General features: G+C 45.2%; 1 protein-coding gene across 1 annotated transcript in view; it reads right to left on the bottom strand.

The window, feature by feature from the left end:
• The window catches only part of SYT6 (synaptotagmin 6), an 88,698-nt gene that overhangs the window by 4,883 nt on the left and 58,885 nt on the right, over positions 1–24,930 (bottom strand). Inside the window, exons 4-6 of the mRNA XM_038379998.2 lie at positions 9,253–9,373; positions 6,590–6,761; positions 5,723–5,873 (exon numbers count right to left, since the gene is read on the bottom strand). Coding sequence (XP_038235926.1) covers positions 5,723–5,873; positions 6,590–6,761; positions 9,253–9,373 — 444 coding nt within the window. The remainder of the gene's footprint in view (positions 1–5,722; positions 5,874–6,589; positions 6,762–9,252; positions 9,374–24,930) is intronic.

Raw genomic sequence — 24,930 nt, 5'->3', positions numbered from 1 at the left:
CTGGAACTGTACAGGGATGGGCAGCAGCAGCCTTGGAGGAGAGGAAACCTGGGAGAGGGACTAATTCATTTTATTAAAGAAAGTCCTTCCTAGCAAGGAATGTCTTTTTCTGATTTATTTGAGGTCTGTGATCTTATTCTAAGTCCAAAGTTTGACAGGAGCACTTTTTAGACAGATTTCTGCCCCCTCCCCCCAAAATAGGCGCTAGTTGAGTGCAGATTAGAGAATGTATAACAATTAGCAAGGAATTCTACATTACTCTTCAGTTTGCACATGTGCAGTCAAATTGGGAAAGGAAGAGGAGATGGCTAGGAGCTTTATCTGAGAGGAGGAGAGGAAAGACGTACAGAACTGAATGGTATAAGTTACTTCAAATTCCCCCAGGTTGACATAATTTTCTGTTTTACAATTTAGATCACTTTATTTAAAAAAAAAAAAAAAAAAAAAGAAGAAGTCAAATTGGTTTCCTTGCATTTGACTTAAGATCCAGGTCTGAATTTGGAAAGAAACTGTCACATGTTCCATTTCTTTCTAAAGTTGTTGATATTCCTCATAATTAGAGGTTTCAGAGTAGCAGCCGTGTTAGTCTGTATCCTCAAAAAGAAAAGGAGTACTTGTGGCACCTTAGAGACTAACAAATTTATTTGAACATAAGCTTTCGTGAGCTACAGCTCACTTCATCGGATGCATTCAGTGGAAAATACAGTGGGGAGATTTATACACACAGAGAACATGAAACGATGGGTGTTACCATACACACTTTAAGGAGAGTGATCACTTAAGATGAGCTATTACCAGCAGGAGAGCCGGGGGCGGGGGAAGAAGAAAACCTTTTGTAGTGATAATCAAGGTGGGCCATTTCCAGCAGTCGACAAGAAAGTCTGAGGAACGGGTCAGGAGGGGGGGAATAACATGGGGAAATAGTTTTACTTTGTGTAATGACCCATCCACTCCCAGTCTCTATTCAAGCCTAAGTTAATTGTATCCAGTTTGCAAATTAATTCCAATTCAGCAGTCTCTCGTTGGAGTCTATTTTTGAAGTTTTTTTTGTTGAAGAAGAGCCACTCTTAGGTCTGTAATCGAGTGACCAGAGAGATTGAAGTGTTCTCCGACTCGTTTTTGAATGTTATAATTCTTGACGTCTGATTTCTGTCCATTTATTCTTTTACGTAGAGACTGTCCAGTTTGGTCAATGTACATGGCAGAGGGGCATTGCTGGCACATGATGGCATATATCACATTGGTAGATGCGCAGGTGAACAAGCCTCTGATAGTGTGGCTGATGTGATTAGGCCCTATGATGGTGTCCCCTGAATAGATATGTGGACAGAGTTGGCAACGGGCTTTATTGCAAGGCTAGGTTCCTGGGTTAGTGGTTCTGTTGTGTGGTGTGTGGTTGCGGGTGAGTATTTGCTTCAGGTTGGGGGGCTGTCTGTAAGCAAGGACTGGCCTGTCTCCCAAGATCTGTGAGAGTGATGGGTCGTCCTTCAGGATAGGTTGTAGATCCTTGATGATGCATTGGAGAGGTTTTAGTTGGGGGCTGAAGGTGATGGCTAGTGGCGTTCTGTTATTTTCTTTGTTGGGCGTGTCCTGTAGTAGGTGACTTCTAGGTACTCTTCTGGCTCTGTCAATCTGTTTCTTCACTTCAGCAGGTGGGTATTGTAGTTGTAAGAATGCTTGATGAGATCTTGTAGGTGTTTGTCTCTGTCTGCGGGGTTGGAGCAAATGCGGTTATATCGTAGAGTTTGGCTGTAGACAATGGATCGTGTGGTGGGATCTGGGTGAAAGCTGGAGGCATGTAGATAGGAATAGTGGTCAGTAGGTTTCTGGTATAGGATGGTGTTTATGTGACCATCGCTTATTAGCACCGTAGTGTCCAGGAAGTGGGTCTCTTGTGTGGACTGGTCCAGGCTGAGGTTGATGGTGGGATGGAAATTGTTGAAATCATGGTGAAATTCTTCAAGGGCTTCTTTTCCATGGGTCCAGATGATGAAGATGTCATCAATGTAGCGCAAGTAGAGTAGGGGCATTAGGGGACGAGAGCTGAGGAAACATTGTTCTAAGTCAGCCATAAAAATGTTGGCATACTGTGGGGCCATGCGGGTACCCATCGCAGTGCCACTGATTTGAAGGTATACATTTTCCCCAAATGTGAAATACTTATGGGTGAGGACAAAGTCACAAAGTTCAGTCACCAGGTTAGCCGTGACATTATCGGGGATACTGTTCCTGACGGCTTGTAGTCCATCTTTGTGTGGAATGTTGGTGTAGAGGCTTCTACATCCATAGTGGCTAGGATGGTGTTTTCAGGAAGATCACTGATGGATTGTAGTTTTCTCAGGAAATCAGTGGTGTCTCGAAGATAGCTGGGAGTGCTGGTAGCGTAGGGCCTGAGGAGGGAGTCTACATAGCCAGACAATCCTGCTGTCAGGGTGCCAGTGCCTGAGATGATGGGGCGTCCAGGATTTCCAGGTTTATGGATCTTGGGTAGCAGATAGAATACCCCAGGTCGGAGTTCCAGGGGTGTGTCTGTGTGGATTTGTTCTCATAATTAGAGGGAACACATGTGGCGGATGGAGAGAAGGGAATCCAGAACTTGCTTATTCTAATGGAAGCTTCCTAATATTGACATTTCCCTGAATAGTCTGGTTATTACTGTTCCTCACAATAATGCAAAGTAAGCTCACCCAACCCCAGAGGGCAGGAATGGGAGACAGCGGCTGCTTCATTGTGACAATTCACACTACCTAGGTGTTTTCACCAAAGGATCTTATGATGCAGGTGATGCGTACTGAGTACACTGGATAGGGACATCTCAAACAAGTGCCTCTGTCTTGAGAAGTGTGACCAAAGATTTGAGTCATCGGTTTTGCTAAGACTGTACATCATGAGAATAGAGTCAATCAGCTCCCTTGTTGGAAAGCTCAGCTGCACACACAAGATCTGAAAAGGCACACTTGCTGACAAGCTCTGGGAGCAAGATACCCACCAGTTATAGGAGAAACCTTTCATTTGCCACCCACCTTATTTTCTGTGAATTGACGTCTGCGAACATGACAGTGGGTGATGCCCAACACCACACAACAGACCATTAAGGAGCAGGAGGGGGAGCGGGATGTGCAGGGATGAACAGCTAAGGATAACATCTTGCCACCAGAATTCATCAAGGCATTTTTCTAGAGTTTAACAACCTTACCCATCTGATTTACACAGGGATTGTGTCCTGACCTCCCGAGAATCCTTGATAGGAAAGTGATTGGCAGATCCAGAAGAGGGGCAGCAGAGCTATTTTTATGCTCAGAGGGAGATTAAAGACACCTTGACTCTAAACTCTCTTACAAGACTATATTTAGTGCAATAGAAAAAACATTTCCCCAGTAATTGCTTCTTGGGACTCTGGTAGGTTTTTTGTTGTGTTTTGTTATTTGGTTTTTAGATATGTCTGTATACAAAAGAGTTGCACACAGGCGGCTAAAAAATAGACACAAATAAGAGATGGTATGATGGGATAACATGATTTTGGTAATTAATTGATCTTTAAATATTCATGGTAAATAGGCCCATGGCCTGTGATGGGATGTTAGATGGGGTGGGATCTGAGTTACTACAGAAAATTCTTTCCTGGGTATCTGGCTGGTGAATCTTGCCTGGTGAATCTTGCCCATATGCTCAGGGTTTAGCTGATCACCATATTTGGGGTCGGGAAGGAATTTTCCTCCAGGGCAGATTGGAAGAGGCCCTGGAGGTTTTTCGCCTTCCTCTGTAGTATGGGGCACGGGTCACTTGCTGGAGGATTCTCTGCTCCTTGAAGTCTGTAAACCATGATTTGAGGACTTCAATAGCTCAGACATGGGTGAGGTTTTTCGCAGGAGTGGGTGGGTGAGATTCCGTGGCCTGCGCTGTGCAGGAGGTCGGACTAGATGATCAGAATGGTCCCTTCTGACCTTAGTATCTATGAAAAGGAACCATTTGCTTGCTGGCTGTGTGCAGTGGGTTGTGGCAAGAATACAGGACTCGATGATGCTGGGCTTTTGTAATCGTCCCCCTAATCCGCCCAGCATTAGGGTGAAATGATGCATTTGATTTTTTGTTTTCAACATTTGGGTGGCCCAGCAGTGGGTTTTGATTTCCATTTTAAGTGGGTTTCATATTGTGCCTGTTTCTTTGAATTTTCTTGTAAATAATTGAATTTTTCCTTGTTTGTTACCAGAAATTTAATAGGAACTGAGCCTTGAAACTGCAACCTGGGTCTTAAATATAATGGAATGAAATCATGTAAACTGCCAAATGGAGAAATGATTCTATCCTCCTGCATCAGACATGACAGCTGGAACCAGGTGCTGTGTGGCTGCTACTGATACTGCAGAGGAGGTTAAGCTTCCTGGCTAATGGATCACTGAATACTGCATAAAAGAAAAGGAGGACTTGTGGCACTTTAGAGACTAACAAATTTACTTGAGCATAAGCTTTCGTGAGCATCCGATGAAGTGAGCTGTAGCTCACGAAAGCTTATGCTCAAATAAATTTGTTAGTCTCTAAGGTGCCACAAGTACTCCTTTTCTTTTTTGCGAATACAGACTAACACGGCTGCTACTCTGAAACCTGAATACTGCATATTTATCCTGAAACTTAGCAGCCACTAAATCCCAGCCCAGCAGACAGGAATAACTCCTATATTCCTGCCAGAGGGGGTATGTGACATGCTGTAGTTTTAGCCTGAGTGGTATATTTCACAGCACAGCTCACCACCCAAAAGTCACTGCTATTGTCAAACAAATTCCGTATCAGAGATGACTCTGGGTCTGATTCTAATCTGACTTGCACCAGTTTTACGCTACTGACTTCATAGGGGTGACTCCTGATTTACGGGATTCTAAAGCATCTTGGTGATAGACGACCAGGTTTCAATGGACACATACTGGTTCAGGCCACTGCTGTGATCCATGGGGCCCAGCATCTGGCTACCAGCAGAGCTCAATCTCTGACACTTCAGAGGACAACAAAATACTCCTTATACCACACCTAGCCATTGGGCAATGCTGCATAGAGGGGAATGCTGTCCTGGCCCTGGCCAGGGTGGAGATGTTATCGTCTTTATTGCTTTAACTGGCATAGCTGTAAATGGTGGCTTTGTTTATCATCACTAAAGTGCCATTGATGTGCCTGGCATTGTGCAGGTTGGCAACTGCACCTCTAGGGATTTACCATCCAAATTAGACAGATAGCAAAGGAGACCAGGAGGCTGCGTGAGGAAGGGGAGGAAATGGAGAGCGAGGGAAAGGGAAACCTTGTGGATGGTCAGGAAGTTGTCCAGCCTTTTCAAGTCCAGTGACCATATTGAGTAATACAAAGATGTAGCTAAACGCTCTCCAAAGATGTTTGGAGCAGTTAAGAGTAGAAACATGTGGTGTGCCTGGGGTATTTATTCTGGATCACAGCAGTGTTCCCTTTTCCTGTCTGTTCTCTCAGATAAAAAAAAAAAGAAAACCACAAAAACAACCTGATCTGTAAATTCCATTCCTTTCCACTTCTGCTTGCCAGCCAAGGAACTATGTCAAGCCAGAGCAGAGATGCTGGTTCTCTGGGGTCCACCTCCAGCAAAAAGCTCCACTCAGCCCATCTCAGAAACTCCGCAAGTGAGAGCAGAAGCTTTTTGCAATCCTTGCACCAGCTCAGCCATGCGTGGCACATGCAGTCAAAGGAAGTAATTGACTTCAAGCACCTCTTTGAAGGATTTCTTCACCTCCACTAATGGATGCCAGTGTGCGATCGGTTTGCGAGGGTATGCCAGCATCTCGTTCCAATGGTCTCGGCCCAGTCCCTCGGCACTGATCCCCACACGGCAACCTCCAATGATCTCATTATGACCAACTCTGAAAGGCAATGGAAAAGTGGCATAATTATTTTGACTAGAAAGTGCATGTGCACATTGCCTATACAGCCACACTGCTTACGAGTACTGGAAATTTCCTATGGACTGCTAAGACAATATCATACTGTCTCTTGCAACGTGTGTGCTGCTCCCAACACAATGGGGCCCTGATTGCAGCTAGGCCTCTGGGAGCTACCAAAATATAAATAAAAATCATGCTGATGGTTTTATTCAATTACAGGCCTTTTGGGATTCTGTATGTGGGCTGACCTCCAGACTAGGTCAATAGACAGGATCCCAATGGACGTGTGTTCTGATAACTGAGGAGTGAAAATAAGTGCTTGGGGCTCACTAATAAACGAATCCCTGAGAAACGGATGGCTCCACTTTGTGGGAAGTGGTTTGCCTTCTAACAGGGATGATGGCTCAGATGAAATGCATTCAACACTCTGCAGCTATGGGGCATATTGTGCTCATTCAAGGAGAAAATTACTTAAAAGCTAAGGATCAGGTTTATTGTACTCATGTTTCTAGCAATATAATTATCCATAGCATTACATATCCATGACATTTTGTAATGCATCATTATGTGATGCATGTTGACACAAACTGGCTGTGTAATCCAGGCAGCAATACCAAGGCGATTTGGAATGGAGCATGAAAACCAGGCCGAATGGGCTTGTCCCTTCTTTCTGCTTTCCAGAAGCTCCCACCTACCTATCATAATCCATGACGGAGATAAGCAGGCTAACTTGATCCATGTTCTCTGGGGGAATGTCAAAGATTATCGCCTCATTGTAGGTAGGATTAAGAGTGTTTTTCTTAATGGTGGTTTTCTTCTTTTTCAGCCTCCGCCCATCACAGAGCAGAGACACCTTGACATACGGATCTGAGGAAGAGTGGAAGGGAAAAACTTACTGCTTATGGAAGATCATTTTGTCCTATAGGAGGTAAATACAATGCATAACACCACCTCTGTGGGATGTTTATAGGAGGCCATTCCATGCAGCTAATTTATTTAAAAAAACCTCCACCCTTTTCTTCTACCTGCAAATATTCCAATTTCTGTCCCACAGCAGCAGCTCAGGGCTCAGTAACATGAGTGAGCAGCAAACAGATTAAACAAGGGAGGTTATTTTTTGCTGCAGAAAGAAAATTTATTTAAACCCATATTCTGTAGAATGCAGGAAGGGCATGAACAAGAACCCCATTCAAATTTCCCTGGTTATAGCGATAATTATAAGACATTTGACCTGATGGAACTCTACTCACTTTGACCAAGGGGAGAAGGGGCCCCAAAAGAACTGCTCTCTTCACCAATTCACCACTGGGAAGTGAATGTGTAATAAATTCAGCCCACATGGGTCATCAGCAGGGTTTGAAACCAGGATCTTCAGCACCAAGGTAAAGCCTTCTACCCCTTTAATTAAAGGAGTAACTCCATGAAGCTGGTAGAAGTAGTAGACTGTTATCCTGTAGTGGACCCACTAATAGAATGGGACCCAACATACATTTTGCCAATGAGTTACACAGGATATGTAGCAGCAATGACTCATTTCTCTGCAACGATGAGACAGTTCAACTGCCATCTGTATCAGTTCAGAATAACCGTCAGTCTCTTAAAGAGACTTTTTCAGGTAGCAGAATCTTTCATTGTACTTTTTCCCCCCTTAGGTTTCATCCTGACTTTGCCTTGACACAACAGTGTCTAAGTTACTTCAGGAAGGTGCCATGTGCCTACCATAAAATCCTCACTGTATTTCCAAGTGGAGGGAATGTTCCACAGAACAAGCCAGCAGTGTGCCAGTTTTCACCTTCATCCCACTGCTTTCAATCCCCGTTTAGTTTTTATCATTTTACATTGTCATCTCTTTGGGGAAACAACCTGGTCTTCCTATCAGTTTGTATGGCTCCTAGCACAATGAAACTGACTGAATCTGCAAATGCATCTGACAATACAGCGACCCCAAAATATTTCCTGAAGCAAAAACAACAATTTCAAATACTTGTAGAACAGAGTAAAAATGTAACACAGCCACCTTGAAGATCAAAATATGAAGTGGAACTTAACTTACAGAGATCTTTTGCTGCCATAGCTCTCTCTCTCTCTCTCTCTCTCTCTCTGTGTGTGAGAGAGAGAGAGAGAGAGAGCAGGTACTCAGCATACAATATAATTAGAGACAGCAAAATGCCTTTGTATTTTATCTTGTATCTTATTTCTAGGACCATCCTCTAGGAAAGTTTCCATAACTTGCACATACAAGTTTATTGTCTAAGTGGCATGTTGAGGAAATAAATGGCTGTCACATCAGAGGCCTGATAGCAAGAAGTGGCATTTAACAGCCCTTTTTCTTGGTGCGAAAGGGCAGGGGGAAGAAGAGGAGGTAGGGCAGCCCTCACTTGCTTCATCAGTGGCTGGTTTTGGCAGAGTGCCTCTAAGTTACAGCTTGGTTGCTGTGTAGACTGCCGGGAAAATCTCAATGCATTTTGAAGTTCCAGTAAACAAACAGCATGTTATTGCAGAGCTACTAAGCTGCCTTCCATCTGAAACTGGGATTCTCAGACATTTCACACTGCAGCAAGTTCCATTTGAGCAGAGCTGAGTGTGCTCAGAGATCTCTTCAATTAGTGTTACTGTTTATGAAAAGGTTTTTCAGAAGAATTCAAGTACTTCCATTAGACCTCCAGGTAAGAAACTTGGCTGGCTTTCATGTTAAACACTAGTGTTTGTGCATGGTGAGTTCCCAGGCAAGATTTTGGAACTATGAACGCACAAAACCTTGCTAGTTGATTAAACTTTCTCACACTGGAGTGCCAGGGCAGTGCATGGAGCAGAATTCCCGGTCACACACCTTTGCTCATCATGGGTCAGATTTATTCAGGCAAATAGTCTAGATTCTGGCAGCAAGTGGCTAGCAGAAATTTCCATAGGTGGAGGGGAATGTCCTTGCTGGCATAAAGCGGCTGGAGTCAGTGCCTGCATCATTCCCCAGGCCCCGGGAGTGCCGAGAGAAGTGGAGGGACATGTCCGAGCTCCAATCCACCAGTACCGCACTGCTGTAACTGGTGATGCAGCACGGCATGCCCAGCAGAGAACAAGGAACCATAACTGCCCCCATTTCCCTGGGCCGAGTGGTGCGTGGCTCCTGGGAGGGTTGAGCACCCCTCTCATTCTCCTGGGGCTGGCTTTCCAAGTTAGATTTATTTTTTAAAGCTTTGTGAGTATAGCTTCATATCTGTGTGCACACACAAACTTCCCACACCCTTTATCAGGGCACCTCAGAAACCACACAAACTAGCACAGCATCAAAGCCAGCAAGCTGCTAGGTGGGTGAAGTAAAAGGGAATGACACTAACTCTTTGAGCAAATGAACATGTACCTGAGTAGCCGGTAATATCCATAGCTTTAAGATTCCTGCATTTAATGACTGTTAAGGTGAGGCGACCTGCAGTTGGCAGATAACAAAGGGAAAACATGATCTCTCCCAGGTCCACGCTTTCCTTTAATAAAAGAGGAGACAGAGCATTAGAAGTGTGTAAGAACCAGCCACGCACCAAGGTCAGTCCTTTGCATTTTTTGATTCTTTTACCCATCTTTCCTTTTTCACTCTGCAGAACTGCTTCACTTCTCTCTCACCCCAGAAACCCACTTCTGGGGAATGCATTTTGAATGCTAGCAGTGCACCTGAATTAGATACAATGGACTAAAAAGCTTCCTGTTCTCCTGAGTTAATATCTGTTGGGGAAGTCAGTATTGTTTAAAAATCCTAATTTTGCAAATATTCTCTGGTCAACCCAGGTTTCTTGTGAAAAAGAAACCAGTCGGCTTCCTGCTCAAATTGCAACATATCCCAAGTTTCTCTGTCTCACCAGTATGTGAGGGGCAAGGCAGATACCATAATGTCCAACAATGCTTCAGTAGACAGGCCTCTTTGGATAGTGGGCAGAGACTTGGGGAGTTAGTCTAAATCCTAGGCAAAGGCTTTTCTTCATCTGAGCCAGTTTGCCTCCCTCATTCTGTTTTACTAACTGATACAAAGGGGTCAACATTCTCCCCCACTCCCCTACCACCACTGCTCAGACCAGTACACTGGTTTTATTTTTAGTGTCTCAACGAGTCAACTCATCTTATTGTGGTAAATACCTGCCTGGATGTTGCTTGTCCACAGCCATTTAAATAAGGTTCACTAGAATTCCTCTAGGTGGCGATGGGACCCCTCCCTTTCTTCAGACACATCCTTCCACATCTGTCCTGCCAACTAATTAAATCATTTATGGAGTGTAATGAGCCAGGACCCCCAGGACTCCCACGTTTGGAGGGGCAGCGGAGGTGCAGAGGTAACATTATCAGCTCAGCCGTCACTGTTCTTCATGAATCCTTGCAAATTGGATTGTATCTAAGTCAGCGGCTCTAAAATCCCATTTTAAAAACAGATGCTATATCTCTTCCGTCTCCAATTGCTGTACAAAACCCCATGCTGAGCACCCAACATCAAGGGGCAGCCATTATACAGCCATTAAAAATCTCAGGCCAGGCCAAGCACAGCTTTAGTTGGCTAAAAACCTGTATTCTAACTGAGCTGAGGGGCTTCCTGTGACCCTAGGCTGCAGCCTCTGACCCTATCTGTATTTGTACACCACATTACAGCGGCACCTGGAGGGCCTATCCAAGATTAGGGCCCTTTGTGCTGGGCACTGCCCGTACATCTAGTCAGAGACGGGCACTTTCAGTCTTAACAAAGAAGACGGACACTGGATGGGAGGGGAAACTGAGGCCCAGGAAGAGGAAGTGATTTGCCCAAGGTCACCCAGCAGCTCAGTGGCAGAGCTGGAAACAGAACCCAGGTCTTCTGATGCCTCATCCGTGCCCTGACCACACAGATGGGGAGATGCCTGTCACCTTGACAGCGACCCTTGACACTGCTTATCCTGGGTAGGACTGCGGCACATTATACTATTTGCCAATCTCATTAACTGGTGTGAAGCTGCATTGCAGACAGCCTGCAAAGCATGAAGCATCCAAAGCAGACTGCAGGCCACTACAAATATGCTTTACATACCACACAATTCCTGTACCCTCTGGCTGGGACGCAAGGTGATTTTCATTTGCCTTCCTAATTCGGTTTCACTGGCCTGGGATATAATCTTGCCCTAGTACTTGTGGCACCTTAGAGACTAACAAATTTATTTGAGCATAAGCTTTCGTGAGCTACAGCTCACTTCATTGGATGCATCTGATGAAGTGAGCTGTAGCTCACGAAAGCTTATGCTCAAATAAATTCGTTAGTCTCTAAGGTGCCACAAGAACTCCTTTTCTTTTTGTGAATACAGACTAACTACTACTGCTACTCTGAAACCTGCCCTAGTACTGTATCATTTGGAGAATTTCTTTGGGGTGTCATGTGCAAACTTGCTATTAGCTGGGACACTGTTCCTCACAGAGCCAGGGAACTGCCCCTCTATCAGTGTGGTGGTGGTTTCCACAGAACACCACTACTCCACCTTGCTCAGCAAGGTGACATCAGCTGCATATCACAGCATTACACTTTGCTTGGGTTTGATCTAAATGAGCATATTAGTCTGCCTAATACATAGTATAGTGGAGTATGTTTGTGGCATCCCTCCACTGTGTGTATCTGAGCTGAAGAAGAATGTGTTTTTCACTCTGAAGAGCAGTGATATGGTATGAGAGAACAGCAAGCGTGGGCATAGAGGTGTCTTATGTGAGACCATAATAAACTGACTTTGATGCCAAAGACAGGGGCGGCTCTACCAATTTTGCTGCCCCAAGCAGTCACCGCCAAATTGCCACCGTGCCTGGAAGAGTAGCGGAGCTGCCGCTGAATTGCTGCCCCGGGACATGGAGTGCCGCCCCATTCTGAATGCCGCCCCAAGCACCTGCTTGGAAAGCTGGTGCCTGGAGCCGGCCCTGGCCAAAGACAGGGCTATGACTCCTCCAGACACAAAGGGAGTGAACAGACCCAGCCAAAGTGATGCTTTCACCTCAGTTTGACGGAGTTGAAGCAGGTAGAGATTTCTGAGACTCTCTGCAGCTGTCCTGTTCTCTTTGAGCACATGCAGGATTAGATGCTGGCACCTTCACTTATACTGTGTAGCCCCTGATTCCACAAGATGAGTTATTGATTTCGGGGATCTACCTTCAGCCCTGGGTATAATGAGCAGCCCTTTGCTGTGAAGGGAGCACAGGATGCAGAAAAACACCTTTCAGTCCATTCAGGAAAAATTACTTTCTTTTGACAATATTTGCCCAACCTTCAGCCTCTCAGTTTGGAGAGGCTTGCTGGGAGACACAGAAAAGTGCATTTGTGGGCAACAGTCACAGGAGGGGGTTATTAGGAATTACACCAAAGCCAAGGGACATTGGCTACTCCAGGCTTGGATTCTAAAAACAGCCTATAAATTACTGCAGATTTCCCTTCTCAACAGCACTGCATGCTGCGCAACTCACACTACATTCTGTAAGCAACAGGATTTCACTGTTTTATGTGAATGTTTAGGGTTAGTAACGTCTATGGAATGTGCATTTACTGCCTCAGTTACATTGTTTCTGTGCAGTACTCATGGAAACACCTGATGCAAGACAGGATATTTTCTGGAAGAGATGTGAAGATGAAAGGCTCTTTATTTCTGGCATTTGCTGGCACACAAATAGTTTACAGGGTTTGCTTCAGAGAACACAAACTGTCCAATATATGGCTGCTATTAAGACACCCAAAACACAGCCCATTTCCTTCTTCCAGTGGGGTGACTGCAGGCCCAGAACAGCATGTGAAGGATGAACAGAATGAGAGGAGCACTTTTCTGAACATCTGAAGGCCTTCCTTGGAAGAGTCGCTTTGATTTAGCGTTTAAGATTGCACCGAACCCCTGATCCTCAGAGAGGGCAAAATACATGCCGTGCCAAGGGCCAGCACCAGGCTTCCACACTGCTTCTTACGTGGTCAGTCAGCATTTGGCTGTCCCTCAAAGCCAGCATACATTTCACCCTGGAGAAAGCTGCCCTGCACAACCAGCATCTCTTCTTCTTGCAGTTTCTGGAAGACCACCTTTCTCCACGTTCTGATTTGGATCTTCATAAGGAAGAGACGAGATTTTCCGCATCTAGCTAGAAGGTAACCTGCCACCTCTCTTCTCAATCATGTAGAATGAGTTGTTGGTAAGATAGCTATCCAATTGAGGCTGCGTAAACGCTCACATTAACCAGAGCACTTTAACCTACCTAATTCAATGTGCTAATAGCAAGTTGCAATTAAAATTGACTTAATACTGTGCTTTTTCAGACAAAATCAGACACATTAATGTGCGCTTTCACATTAAGACCTTTCATATCACTGGAGAAGCTGGCACTGTTTGTGGTAAGAGTCTAAATGAGACAAAATGCTAGTGTCAGATTAAACTGCAAATTGTGAAAGCATGAGTTTCTTGTTCACTCAGAATTCTGTGCTAGGATGCTGGCCTCGATGACTCACTACCCCTGTCGATACCTGTTCAATGAGATCTGAAACTCTGGGGGGGGGCCTTGAAAAGAATTATTGGGTGTGATTATCTTATTTCTGAAGAAGCAAAACAAACCAAAGATGAATTATTTCTATTTCCATACATACACACATTCCTTAGGATGCTGAAAATCATCTCCTTCATTGTAGAAAGGCCCATCCCTGCCTCTCACTTTCCCTGTAAGAAAAATACAGTTACTTACCATCTCGTAACTGTTGTTTTTCGAGATGTGTTGCTCACGTCCATTCCAATAGGTGTGCACTCACCACATGCACAATTATCAGAAGGTTTTACCCTACTGTCAGGTCGGCTATGGAGCCCCCTGGAGTGGGGCCTTCATGCGGTGTATATAGGACTGCTCAGTTCCTTCTTGCCGGAATACTCCGATAGAGGGGAGGCGGGTAGGATTTGGAATTGACATGAGCAACACATCTTGAAGAACAACAGTTACGAGATGGTAAGTAACCATTTTTTTCTTCGAATGCTTGCTCATGTCCATTCCAATAGGTGACTCCCAAGCAGTTTCCATGGAGGAGGGGTCTGAGTTCAGAGTTGCTGATTGCAGGACTGCCTTGCTGAAGGCCGCATTGTCCCTCGCCTGTTGGGTGATGGCATAGTGTGACGTGAAGGTGTGGATGGAAGACTATGTTGCTGCCTTGCATATGTCCTGAATAGGGACTTGTCGAGGAATGCAGCAGAAGAAACCTGCACTCTTGTGGAGTGCGCCGTCAATGCCGGGGCTGGAATCTTAGCTTGTCATAGCTTGTTCTGATGCAGGACGTGATCCATGATGAAATGTGCTGGGACGAGAAGCCCTTTCATCCTTTCGGCAATTGCAATAAAGAGCTGTGGTGACTTACGAAATGGCTTTGTGGGTTCACTGTAGAAGGCTAGGGCACACTGGACCTCCAGAGAATGGAGCACTCTCTCTGTTGCTGGCATGAGGTTTAGAAAAGAATACCGGTAGAAGTATGTCCTCGTTTACATGAAGGTGTGAGACTACCTTGGGTAGGAATGCTGGGTGAGGGCACAGCTGCACCTTGTGTTGATAAAAAACAGTGTAGGGGGGGCTTGGAAGTCAGTGCTCTGAGTTCAGAGACCCTTCTGGCTGAGGTTATGGCCACCAGAAAAGCCACCTTCCAGGACAGGTAGGATAGAGGGCACGTTGCAATGGGCTTGAAGAGGGGCCCCATAAGTCTAGAGAGAACCAGGTTGAGGTCCCACTGGGGAATGGGCTGCCTCACCTGCAGATAAAGTCTATCCAAGCCCTTGAGAAACAGGCCAAAAATGGGATGTCCAAAGACCAACCTAACCGCATGCCTGGGTGGAAGGCCGAGATGGCAGCCAGGTGCACCTTAATAGATTATATCGCCAACCCTTGTTGTTTCAGGTATAGAAGGTCTAGCACAAGGGGAATAGGGGCTTGCTGCAGGGTGGTACCTTTCTTAGGGACCAAATGGAGAAATGTTTCCACTTCATCAGGTACGCTGTGTGAGTGGAGGGCTTCCTACTCCCCAACAGAACTTTCCTAACAGAGTCCGAGCACTGCAGTTCCAGCAGATTCAGCCAGGGAGTGTCCAGGCCAGGAAGTGGAGGGACTCCAGGGTGGGGTGCTGTAGTTGGATGTGGTCCTTTGTGCTGAGGTCTGGGAGCACAGGAAGGACTACTGGCCTGTCCACTGATAGGTTTAGCAACGTGGTGAACCAGTGCATCAGCATAGCCTTGCAGATGAGGATCATTGAAGCCCTGTCCTGCCGGATCCTGAGGACCACCTTGTGTACGAGAGGGAAGGGCGGGAACACAGAACAGGTGACCCGTACTTGGGAGGCGAAAGGTTCTGAAGAGAGCAGAACAGCTAGCATCTTCTGTTGCTCTGTGTGGCAAACAGGTCCGTGTGGGGATAGCCCCACCTCTGGAAGATGGAGAGGCAATTCCCCGTGTTCAATCACTTGGGGCAGAGAACATGCGTAGATGTTACCACGCACCAACAGAACTTCATCCACCCTCCAAGTGACTGTCCTGGGACCCATTTTTATCCATTGTCATTTTAATTATGCCCCCGAAGATCACAATGGACCATCAAGTTTCCAGTAGGTTGTTGCACTGTAAGGAGCCTAAGCAGGTCCAGCTGGAGCTGCCTTAGAGAAGATACTGCTCTGGGGGGCTTGGTTTTTTATTTTAAAAATAAATGATAATAGGATGAAGGAGCTTCTTTCACTTGATCATTACCTGTTAGGTTCACTCCCTCTGGGGCACCTGGCATTGGCCACTGTCGGTAGACAGGATACTGGGCTGGATGAACCTTTGGTCTGACCCAGTATGGCCATTCTATGTTTAATTCCCAAAGGCAGGGAATGCAGAGACAAGAGCTCCATCTCTTCCCCAAATCCTCCCATGTACATGTATGGGAGGGTATTTAAAGAGTAGACATGGGGTAACCTGGCAAACAGGAACTCAAACATGAAGCACTTCAGTCCTTAGCTCTCTGTTTTATAGATTTCAAGGCCATAAGCCAAACTGATAATACCAGTAATTTTCCTCATGTAGGCTCCTTGCCTTTATGTTGCTTCATATTGTAGATTCATCACCAGAAATCGACCTTATATAACACTACACCAGACCTCCCAGAAGACAGAACTAGTTACTGGAATGGGGCTTGAGTCAGTCTAACAGAAGAGAAGAAATAGGTCCAGATGCCACTCCAGCTAAGAGACCAATGTAACAGTGGTATAACAAGACATTTTGAGTAAGAAACTAGAATACAAAATCAACATGGCACACATTAAATGAATTAAAAACTGAACAGATATACAAATACATTTTGAGACCTATGGGGAATCATTATTACACAGATGTGTTTTAGCAGGGTCCCTCAGGGATTGAATCTTGGCCCTACACTATTTAACATTAACAACAACGACGTGGAAGAAAAAAACAAACAAAAAATTCTCTGAATGTTTGCAGATGGCAAAGACTGAGGATGTTAGAAATAAAAAGGTGAAGTCACTGATACAGTGTGATCTGCATTGCTTGGAAAACTGACCAAAAGCAAACAATATGCATTTCAATATAGCTGAATGTAAAATCATACCTCACACAACAAAGTATGCAGAACATACTTACAGGATGGATGACTCTACCCTGGGAAGCAGGGACTCAAAGAGACTTGGGCTCATGGTGGATAATCAGCTGAACATGAGCTTCCAGTGCAATACTGTGGCCAAAAGATCTAAAGTGATCCTTGGATGTATAAATAGGGGAATACTGAATAGGAAAAGGGAGGCTATATTCTCTCTGTATTTGGCACTGGTGCAATCACTACTGGAATGCAGTGTTCAGCTGTGATAGCCACAATTCAAGACAGATGTTGAGAAACTGCAGAGAGTTCAAGAGAGTCTACAAGACTAGAGTAGGGTTGGAAAGCATGCCTGATAGTAAAAGGAGCTTACCAGGTTAAGGGTGACTGGAACACTGTCTATAGGTATCTACATGGATAGCAGACATTTGAAAATAGAGGGTTCTTAATGTAGCAGATGAAGGTATCATAAGATCCAGTGGATGGAGGTTGAAGCTAAACAAATTCAGACTGGAAATATGGTGCAAACGTTTACCAGCGAGGGTAATTAACCTTTGGAACAACTTACCAAGGGTTGTGGTGGATTCAATATCACTGGAAGTCTTGATACCAAGATGGGATGGTTTACTAACAGATCTGCTCCCATCAGGGAAGTCCTCTGGCCTGTGTTATGGAAGTGGTCACACTCAGTATCACATTGGCCCCTTTGAGTGAGGGCTTGGAACAGACAATGAGAAGAACCCAGTCGAATGGAGAGAAGGCACGCAATGCCCTCCCTCTCCATCCCACCCCCCAACAGCCTGATGGGCAGGATTCACTCCAATGCAAGCCCACTGCAGGGTAGGGAAACACTGCAATCTGTGACATGGGCCCAGAGCACTCAGAAGCCGCTTGTTGTTGAATGTGAATTAATTAATTAACAGGATGAAGAGCTGAATTCAGAATGGATGTTATCCTGGAAGTCTCTTTCACAACAATTTGGTTTCAGGGTGGTGATGGGGGTGGCAAAACTCCAGGCAAAGGCTCCAAGCAAAGGATTTTGGCTTGATTTAGAAAGTACTCAAGAGTCTGCAGTATGTGTAGGAGTCAGACAAACCCTGTGACCTGACAGCCTGGCATTCTAACGATCTGCATCCAGCCAGCCATTTGCCTGGAACAAATAAACCCACCCAACCTATTTTGTAATAAAGCTAATTTCTAAACTCAAATATTTTTGTTCCAGGATCAAGGTCTGACGTGAGTGACACTGCTCTAACTGGTTTCAGAGTAGCAGCCGTGTTAGTCTGTATTCGCAAAAAGAAAAGGAGTACTTGTGGCACCTTAGAGACTAACAAATTTATTAGAGCATAAGCTTTCGTGAGCTACAGCTCACTTCATCGGATGCATTTGGTGGAAAAAAAAAAGACTCTAACTGGTGTCTGTTAAATGTGTTTTATTCTGGAAGAAAAGACAACATTGGAGGAGAAATTAGTTGATCATTATCCTAACAGAATTTGGTCTGTTCCTCTTGAATTATAAAACTGATACACCCAGGAGTTTCACTAAGCTAGCCTATTCTCTCTCTCTTCCCCCCCCCCCATAATTTTGCAGTGAATGGCAATATATTATTATGCCTGGCATAATGGAATGTGTATCAGTGTGCCCCAGCCATGTATTTCCCCTTTCTCTTAAAAGCTGAATATTTGGAACAGACCTAGAAAGTAGCCTGACTCCTATCCTACAGCTCAGGTTAACAGTTCTCTGCCTCCCAAGGAATACGCAAGTCCCTGCACAGTGCGACACTTACTTCTCTCATTGTTACAACCAATGCACTTGCCATTTCATTTCTGTATAAACAACAGCAAAAGAAAGGACATGTAATGCCCAATGAAGACCATTAGGAAAATTATATGCTGTACATTCAAGCTACGCCAGCTACTACTATATCTTCCCTTGCCAAGCATGTGACATTTGTTTCCTCTGCTCCAGGAATATAGAGCAGAGACAGGAAAAGACAATACAGAATGTGAGCACATCAACTGAGGGAGCTGACTGCATCCCAGAAGTTTGGATTTCTGCCTGTCTAATGTGATAAACAAGACAAAGATAAACAAGGCTCCTTTCTAATTGTTCCATGCGTAGATGTTGGAATAGCCAGAGCAAAACCCAGCCTTCCCTCAGGCAAGAGAAGCCTTTGGAGGGTGCAGCTGGGCAAAACGTTCAATAAAAAAACAAAACAAAAAAAACCCACGCAGCTTCAGGTCGACCAAAACCATTTGTGAATTTGGGTCTATTTCAGCAAACTGTTTTGGAAGTAAATAAAACAAATATATGAAAATGTCAACCAAAATGTTTCCATCAAAATGATGAAACTTTTTTCCAACATTTCTGTTCACTGAAAATTTTGAAACATGTTCATTTTGAAACAAGTCCGTCATCCCCCCTCCACCCCGCTCAGTGTTTCAGACCCCAACCAAACCAAATATTCAGTTAACCACACAACCTTGCTGGGGGGGTTTCTTAGTGGGTCACATTTATGGCATGGGTTTTATAAGGATAAATACATTCGTGATTATGATTGCTATAAGATCTATTGATGAAAAGCACTCTAAGAGCTAGGTATTTTTATGGCAAACCCACCCAGGGGGAAAAAAAAAAACTTTGCCAAAGACTGGCAGAAAATGGGTTAGGAGTATTTTGTTACCGATTTTCACTTCATTAATCTGGACTTCTCCACTCTGGATTTTCCTCCTCTGCTCTCTTTACAGTCACCCTTGATGCTGTAGCTCACCTGCATGTACTGTTCCTACCAACTGCCCTTTATCATGCTATAGGCACTGGTGAGGTGTGTTATCTTGTAGGCCTGATGTGTGCTGGACTAGGTCCCATGCCATAGTCTGCCATTTGCCTGCACAGGACAACGCACCTACGATGCGACAGAAAGAGACACATCAGGGTGATGGGGTAGTAATTCATTCCCAGTATCTTTCGCTTCTAGGAAATACAGACTGACTTTGGCTCAACCCATATTATTATACTGTGTTTTGGCTCTTCAATGTCACAGAGATTCCTGACTCCAGGCCGGTTGGGAAGGATACAAACGCTCATGTTTCAAAATGCTGAGACTGTCAAGATCCTGGGTTGCCACCGTGCATGCTGGCAGACATTCAATAAACCACTCAGTCCTCCTTATGCTGTGGAATTGAAATCTAACCTAAAATCCCAGAAACTTTAATCCAGCTTTCTTTGGACCTACCTGAATATTAGCCTTCCAATCGGTTTTCTTTGGTCTCACCTGCAGATGCCAGACAAGCAATAATACTCAATGCAATGTACCTTGCCTACAGAAAGGACTTTCCCTTCCTGTAAAATGCTTCCTCTGCAAAGTCTAGAAACAGCTCCTAAGTATTTAAAACAGCCAAATCAACTGAAAGATATGGAATTAGGGTTGTCAACCCTCCAGGGTTTCCTCCTGGAATTAAAGATTATGTCATGTGATGAAACCTCCAGGAATACATCCAACTACAATTGGCAACTCTATTTTTCAGTTTTCAGAATGGAGAGAGGTAAATAGTGATGTCCCCCAGGGGTCTGTTCTGGGACCACTCCTATTGAACATATTCATAAATGATCTGGAAAAAGGGGTAAACAGTGAGGTGGCAAAATTTGCAAAAAAACAAACAGAATGTTGGGAATCATTTAAAAAGGGATAGATAAGACAGAAAATATGTTGCCTCTATATAAGTCCATGGTACTCCCACATCTTGAATACTGTGTGCAGATGTGGTTGCCCCATCTCAAAAAGATGATATTGGAATTAGAAAAGATTCAGAAAAGGGCAACAAAAATTATTAGGGGTATGGAACAACTTCCGTATGAGGAGAGATTAATAAAATGGGGACTTTTCAGCTTGGAGAAGAGACGGCTAAGGGGAGATATGATTGAGGTCTATAAAATCATGACTGGTGTAGAGAAAGTAGATAAGGAAGTGTTGTTTACTACTTCTCATAACACAAGATCTAGGGGTCACCAAATGAAGTTAATAGGCAGCAGATTTAAAACAAAGAAAAGGAAGTATTTCTTCACACAACGCATAGTCAACCTGTGGAACTCCTTGCCAAACAATATTGTGAAGGCCAAGACCATAACAGGGCTAAAAAAATAACTAGATAATTCATGGAGGATAGATCCATCAATGACTATTAGCCAGGATGGGCAGGAATGGTGTCCCTAGCCTCTGTTTGCCAGAAGCTGGGAATGAGCAACAGGGGATCACTTGATGACGATTACCTGTTCTGTTCATTCCCTCTGGGGCACCTGGCACTAGCCACTGTCGAAAGACAGGATACTGGGCTAATGAACCTTTGGTTTGACCCAGTAGGGCCAGTCTTGTGTTCTTATTTGGAATGCATGGAACAATCTTTTGTTATTTTGCCTAATCGAAGCTAACATTCATCCTGAATATAAAGGTGAAGGAAAGAGAGCTGTTACCAACGCACTGCAAACGTATCATAGAAACCATTTTAAAATGTCTCTAGCACACAGGCCGTTTGCTCCATGTTCTACTCCTCCCTTGGTCAGAGCAAATGCTTCTGCTCTGCATATGGATGCTTAGAGCCTGGAGGACAAAACCCTTGTAGGCAAGTGACAATGTCAATAGACAAAGCTTTTAATAGAAACCAAAGGTTGTGTTTATCCATGAATATTAAGCACCCAGATTCCCCTCAGGTTACAGCACACAAGTCAGTCAACTTTTAAGTTTTTAATAAAGTTGAGTGGGGTGGGGAGGGAATGACAGAAACCTTCATATGGCATAATTGGCTCAGCTACTAGATGAGCATGACAGAGCTAGAGCTGCTCTGCCCGAAGCTGACTGCCTTGTTCTTGTGCTGCTGCTCAGAGAAGCTGTCGCTATGCTGAGAAGCAGGCGTTGCACATCCCAGCTGGACGGGGCCTGCAGTCGGCCTGCCTCTGAGGGGCAGCAGGGCAGTAGCACTGCCATGGAGTCTGGGACCGGACACAAGCCGCTTGGTGTTGACTTTGTACTGAACTTGTTATTGAGACTATTGAGGCCGTGGGCTGAGTGCCCTGCTGACGGTAGTGTGGGCCAAGGGGGAGGGCACAGGACTGGCAGTCAGGAGCTCTGGATTCTAGTCCTCACTCTGCCATTGGCCTGCTGTGTCACCATGAGTGGATCACTCCCACTTTACACTTGGGAGGCTGTGTGACTTAGTGGGTAAAGCACAGGACTGGGATTCAGGAGACCTAGGTTCTATTCTGGCTTTGCCACTGCCCTACTGAGGGACCTGAGCAAGTCACGTCCCTGCTCTGTGCCTCAGTTTCACCATCTGTACACTAGGGATAATGACACCGACCCCCTCTATAAAGCACTTGGAGATGAAAAGCACTAGGTAACAGCTAGGTATTCTAAAACAGCGTTTTTCAAACGCAGCCACCAGGGCCTTTTCTTGCCGTCACAGTCTCATGGGCAGTGATTGGGAGGCAAAGCAGCTGCCCCTCCCCCTCCCTGTCGCTCCTGGATGTGCCACCTTGCTGTTGGTTGCTGGGGCTGCCAGCTGGGATTGGGCCCTGCCTGACACACCTGGGGCACAATGCTGGAGGAGCAGTCAGCCAGTGAGTTCCCCACCTTCCTGGGGGCGTTGAGGCTCAGGCTTACAGCCCTGGCTGGGGTGGCAGGTTCTGGCCACGAGGCTTCAGGCTCCGTCCCTGGGCCTTCAGACTCTGGCCCCATCCCCTGGGGCTCTGGCTCCAGCTCTGGCTCCCCATTGCCTCCCCTGCCGCCTATCTATCCACCTCTCCATCCAGGCCTTAATTTTTCCCCAGGCTTGGCAGGGCTAAGTAAGTCTGCTGTGGAAAGTGATACTTGTATGTTCGTTAATATTACTTTCCACACCAGCAGACTTACTAGCTAGCAATAAATACATTACAATGGTTTGGACGTGTCTAGGTACATATTCATTTGTTTTTCCTAAAGTTAATTATTTTAGAACAAAGTGTAAAAGCAGCCATCAGTAGGAGCTGGTAGCTGTACTCTGAGGCCACCAAAAATTTTGTTGTGAGAACTCCTGTCAAAAGATCTGCTCCAAGAATTATTTCGGAGCAGATCTCTGGCCTGCATTACACAGGTGATCCGACTAAATGATCACAATGATCCCTTTGGGCCTTGAAATCTCTGAGGTCCTCTATCCAGCTAGAGATTTTACAGGCAACAGCAGCACAAGTTTTCCCCACTCCCCAAGAAGTGCTCTGGCCTGGGATGACTGCCTCTGACAAGGAAAGCGCGGCAGATATCGGGGAGACATTGCATTGAGCCTCTATCACTGTACATGTGATTGTGGTCTGCTTCATGGGAGAAGGCACCACAACTCCCCTCAGGAATTAAAGCAGGGGCAGGGTAGGAAGAGGGGATTAATCTGAATCTCACATTGTAAGAGCCTCCCAAGAGAAGCCATCACCAGAGAGGTTTGCATGTTCTGGTTCGAATGGGTTTCCAGACATTGGAAACCAAGGAAGGGCTTCTGACATAAATAAGTAGCATTTAAATGGATTCAGGGCCTCCTTTTTAATCCAACTAAATGGACAGTGTCTTCTGTGGGGTCCCCACCCTGGATGAAGGACTTTGACCTACTAGGTTTCCAGATGACTCGGGGGACTCACATGACTCACGCGTATGCTGTTAGCATGAGAATAGGAACTTTTAGTGGTTGTGTGTGTTCACTGTAATGCTTTTCCCTTAAGAAAAAAATGTTCTTGTTAGAAGGAGCTGTGTGGGGACTTGTAACTGCTGGCAATATGCAGTTCATAGCCCATAGACATAAGCAGAGTTCAGGTGCTGGCCTTTAGGCAGACTGGCTTGCTAGGGCTATCACAGTGTAAGGCAGGAAGCTATGCAGCCTTACACCCCCTCAATCAGAAGGGAGAGGGACAGATGTCCCTGCCCAGTGCCCAGACAGGTGATGGTTGGAGATCTGAGACTGCCTGAGAACTCCTGCAGTGAGCCATGGAGGCGAGAATACAGGGGCTGTTACCCTGAATTGGTGACAGAAAGCAGACTTAAGTTGCCATAGTACATTCAATTTTTAGTCTCTCCTCTGAGGCTACCAGTAAGGAGGCCATTAGTGCCAGCTGTACTTGTGGGTTTGTGATGTTTAGTAAAATCTAGAGTGAGGCCACTAAAGAGTGGTCAGACAGTTACAGGCCCCCCCAGATCAGATTCAAATGTAATCCTAGAGGTCTGCATCTGTTTCCTATCCCATCCCCAGTGCCCCTGGGCATGCTCTCCAAGGCAACTTCTCCCTACAGATCTCATGAATGTCTGAATGGAAAAGCCATGCCCTTCATCTAACAGTCCACACTCTGCTTTTTATCCTTTGCAAAAAATAAAGTGCTACATAAATATTAACTGAGTCTCACAATTTTTGTGAGATAGGTATGGGATACATCAACCATCTAACAAAATGCAGACACTTCTGGGGTGGCACAGCAGCAGTTTAATAGAACACTACAAGACAGGCAAAACAAGCATCACTGTGGAAGCATGCTGCATTGTTTTCAATTTTGTGTGCATGCTGGCTAGGAGGGGACCAAATTGTGCAACTGCTAATATAACGAAAAAAAGTTAGAATAGCAATGTGGTGCAAGTCTAGATATGAGCCTGTCCACATGACACTGGGAACAGTTATTCATGCTTATTCCCCATGTACACACACTGTTATCCCATCAACAAAAGCATACTGGCTGTGTCCTGGAGCGTCTTCAGCGTTGCCGTAGGAACTCAGTATGTATGCAGAGGGATTACATGCTGTCCTGCTGCATGCAAAAGCCCCAAGCCAAGGAACTTCTCTCTCTGGATCTTTATGATGTGAACTACCTTCACCCAGCCCCCACTTTTATAAGCTCAGCAAGCACAGATTCATTAGCAACTCAGGTTCTCTCAGACCAGACCCATTTTCCATTTGCAGTAGAAGTTTTAAGTACAGAAATGCTAGTAGCATGAGCACAATTACACAGCATGAAAATGCTGAATTGGTCACGGAACCGGAACAGGTATGACCATGTACATTGACCTGACACACACATACGGGAGTAAATGGGGCCAGAGAGGAGCTTGACTGAGGTAAGCTAAGGAGGAGAAGAAAGTAAATAGCTGTACTGGGACCAGTAGTTAACTGTGCAATTAGTAGCTACATTTTTGCATCAAATCACTAGTGAAAGCTACTTAAGGGTGGAGCAAACTCTGGAGCTACTCTGCCACCCCAGCTCCAAGGAAACCAAACAGCTAGTTCCTGGAGGAAGTGGTTGGTGTTTTGATAAATTACAGCCTCTTTCTCTCCCTGGTTTCCTTTGCCACCCAGTAATCTGCTTCAGCTCTGTCAGGACTGGATTAATAGCTCACTGGCCCCTTGGTACTTGGTAAACAGAGAGAAGAATCACAACTAATTATTGTGTCATCTTACTACTTCCT

Source organism: Dermochelys coriacea, chromosome 21 (assembly GCF_009764565.3).
Source record: "Dermochelys coriacea isolate rDerCor1 chromosome 21, rDerCor1.pri.v4, whole genome shotgun sequence".
In the NCBI taxonomy this organism is placed as follows: Eukaryota; Metazoa; Chordata; order Testudines; family Dermochelyidae; genus Dermochelys; species Dermochelys coriacea.
The sequence above is the reverse complement of the archived record's forward strand: the minus strand, read 5'-3'. Positions and strand labels throughout refer to the sequence as shown.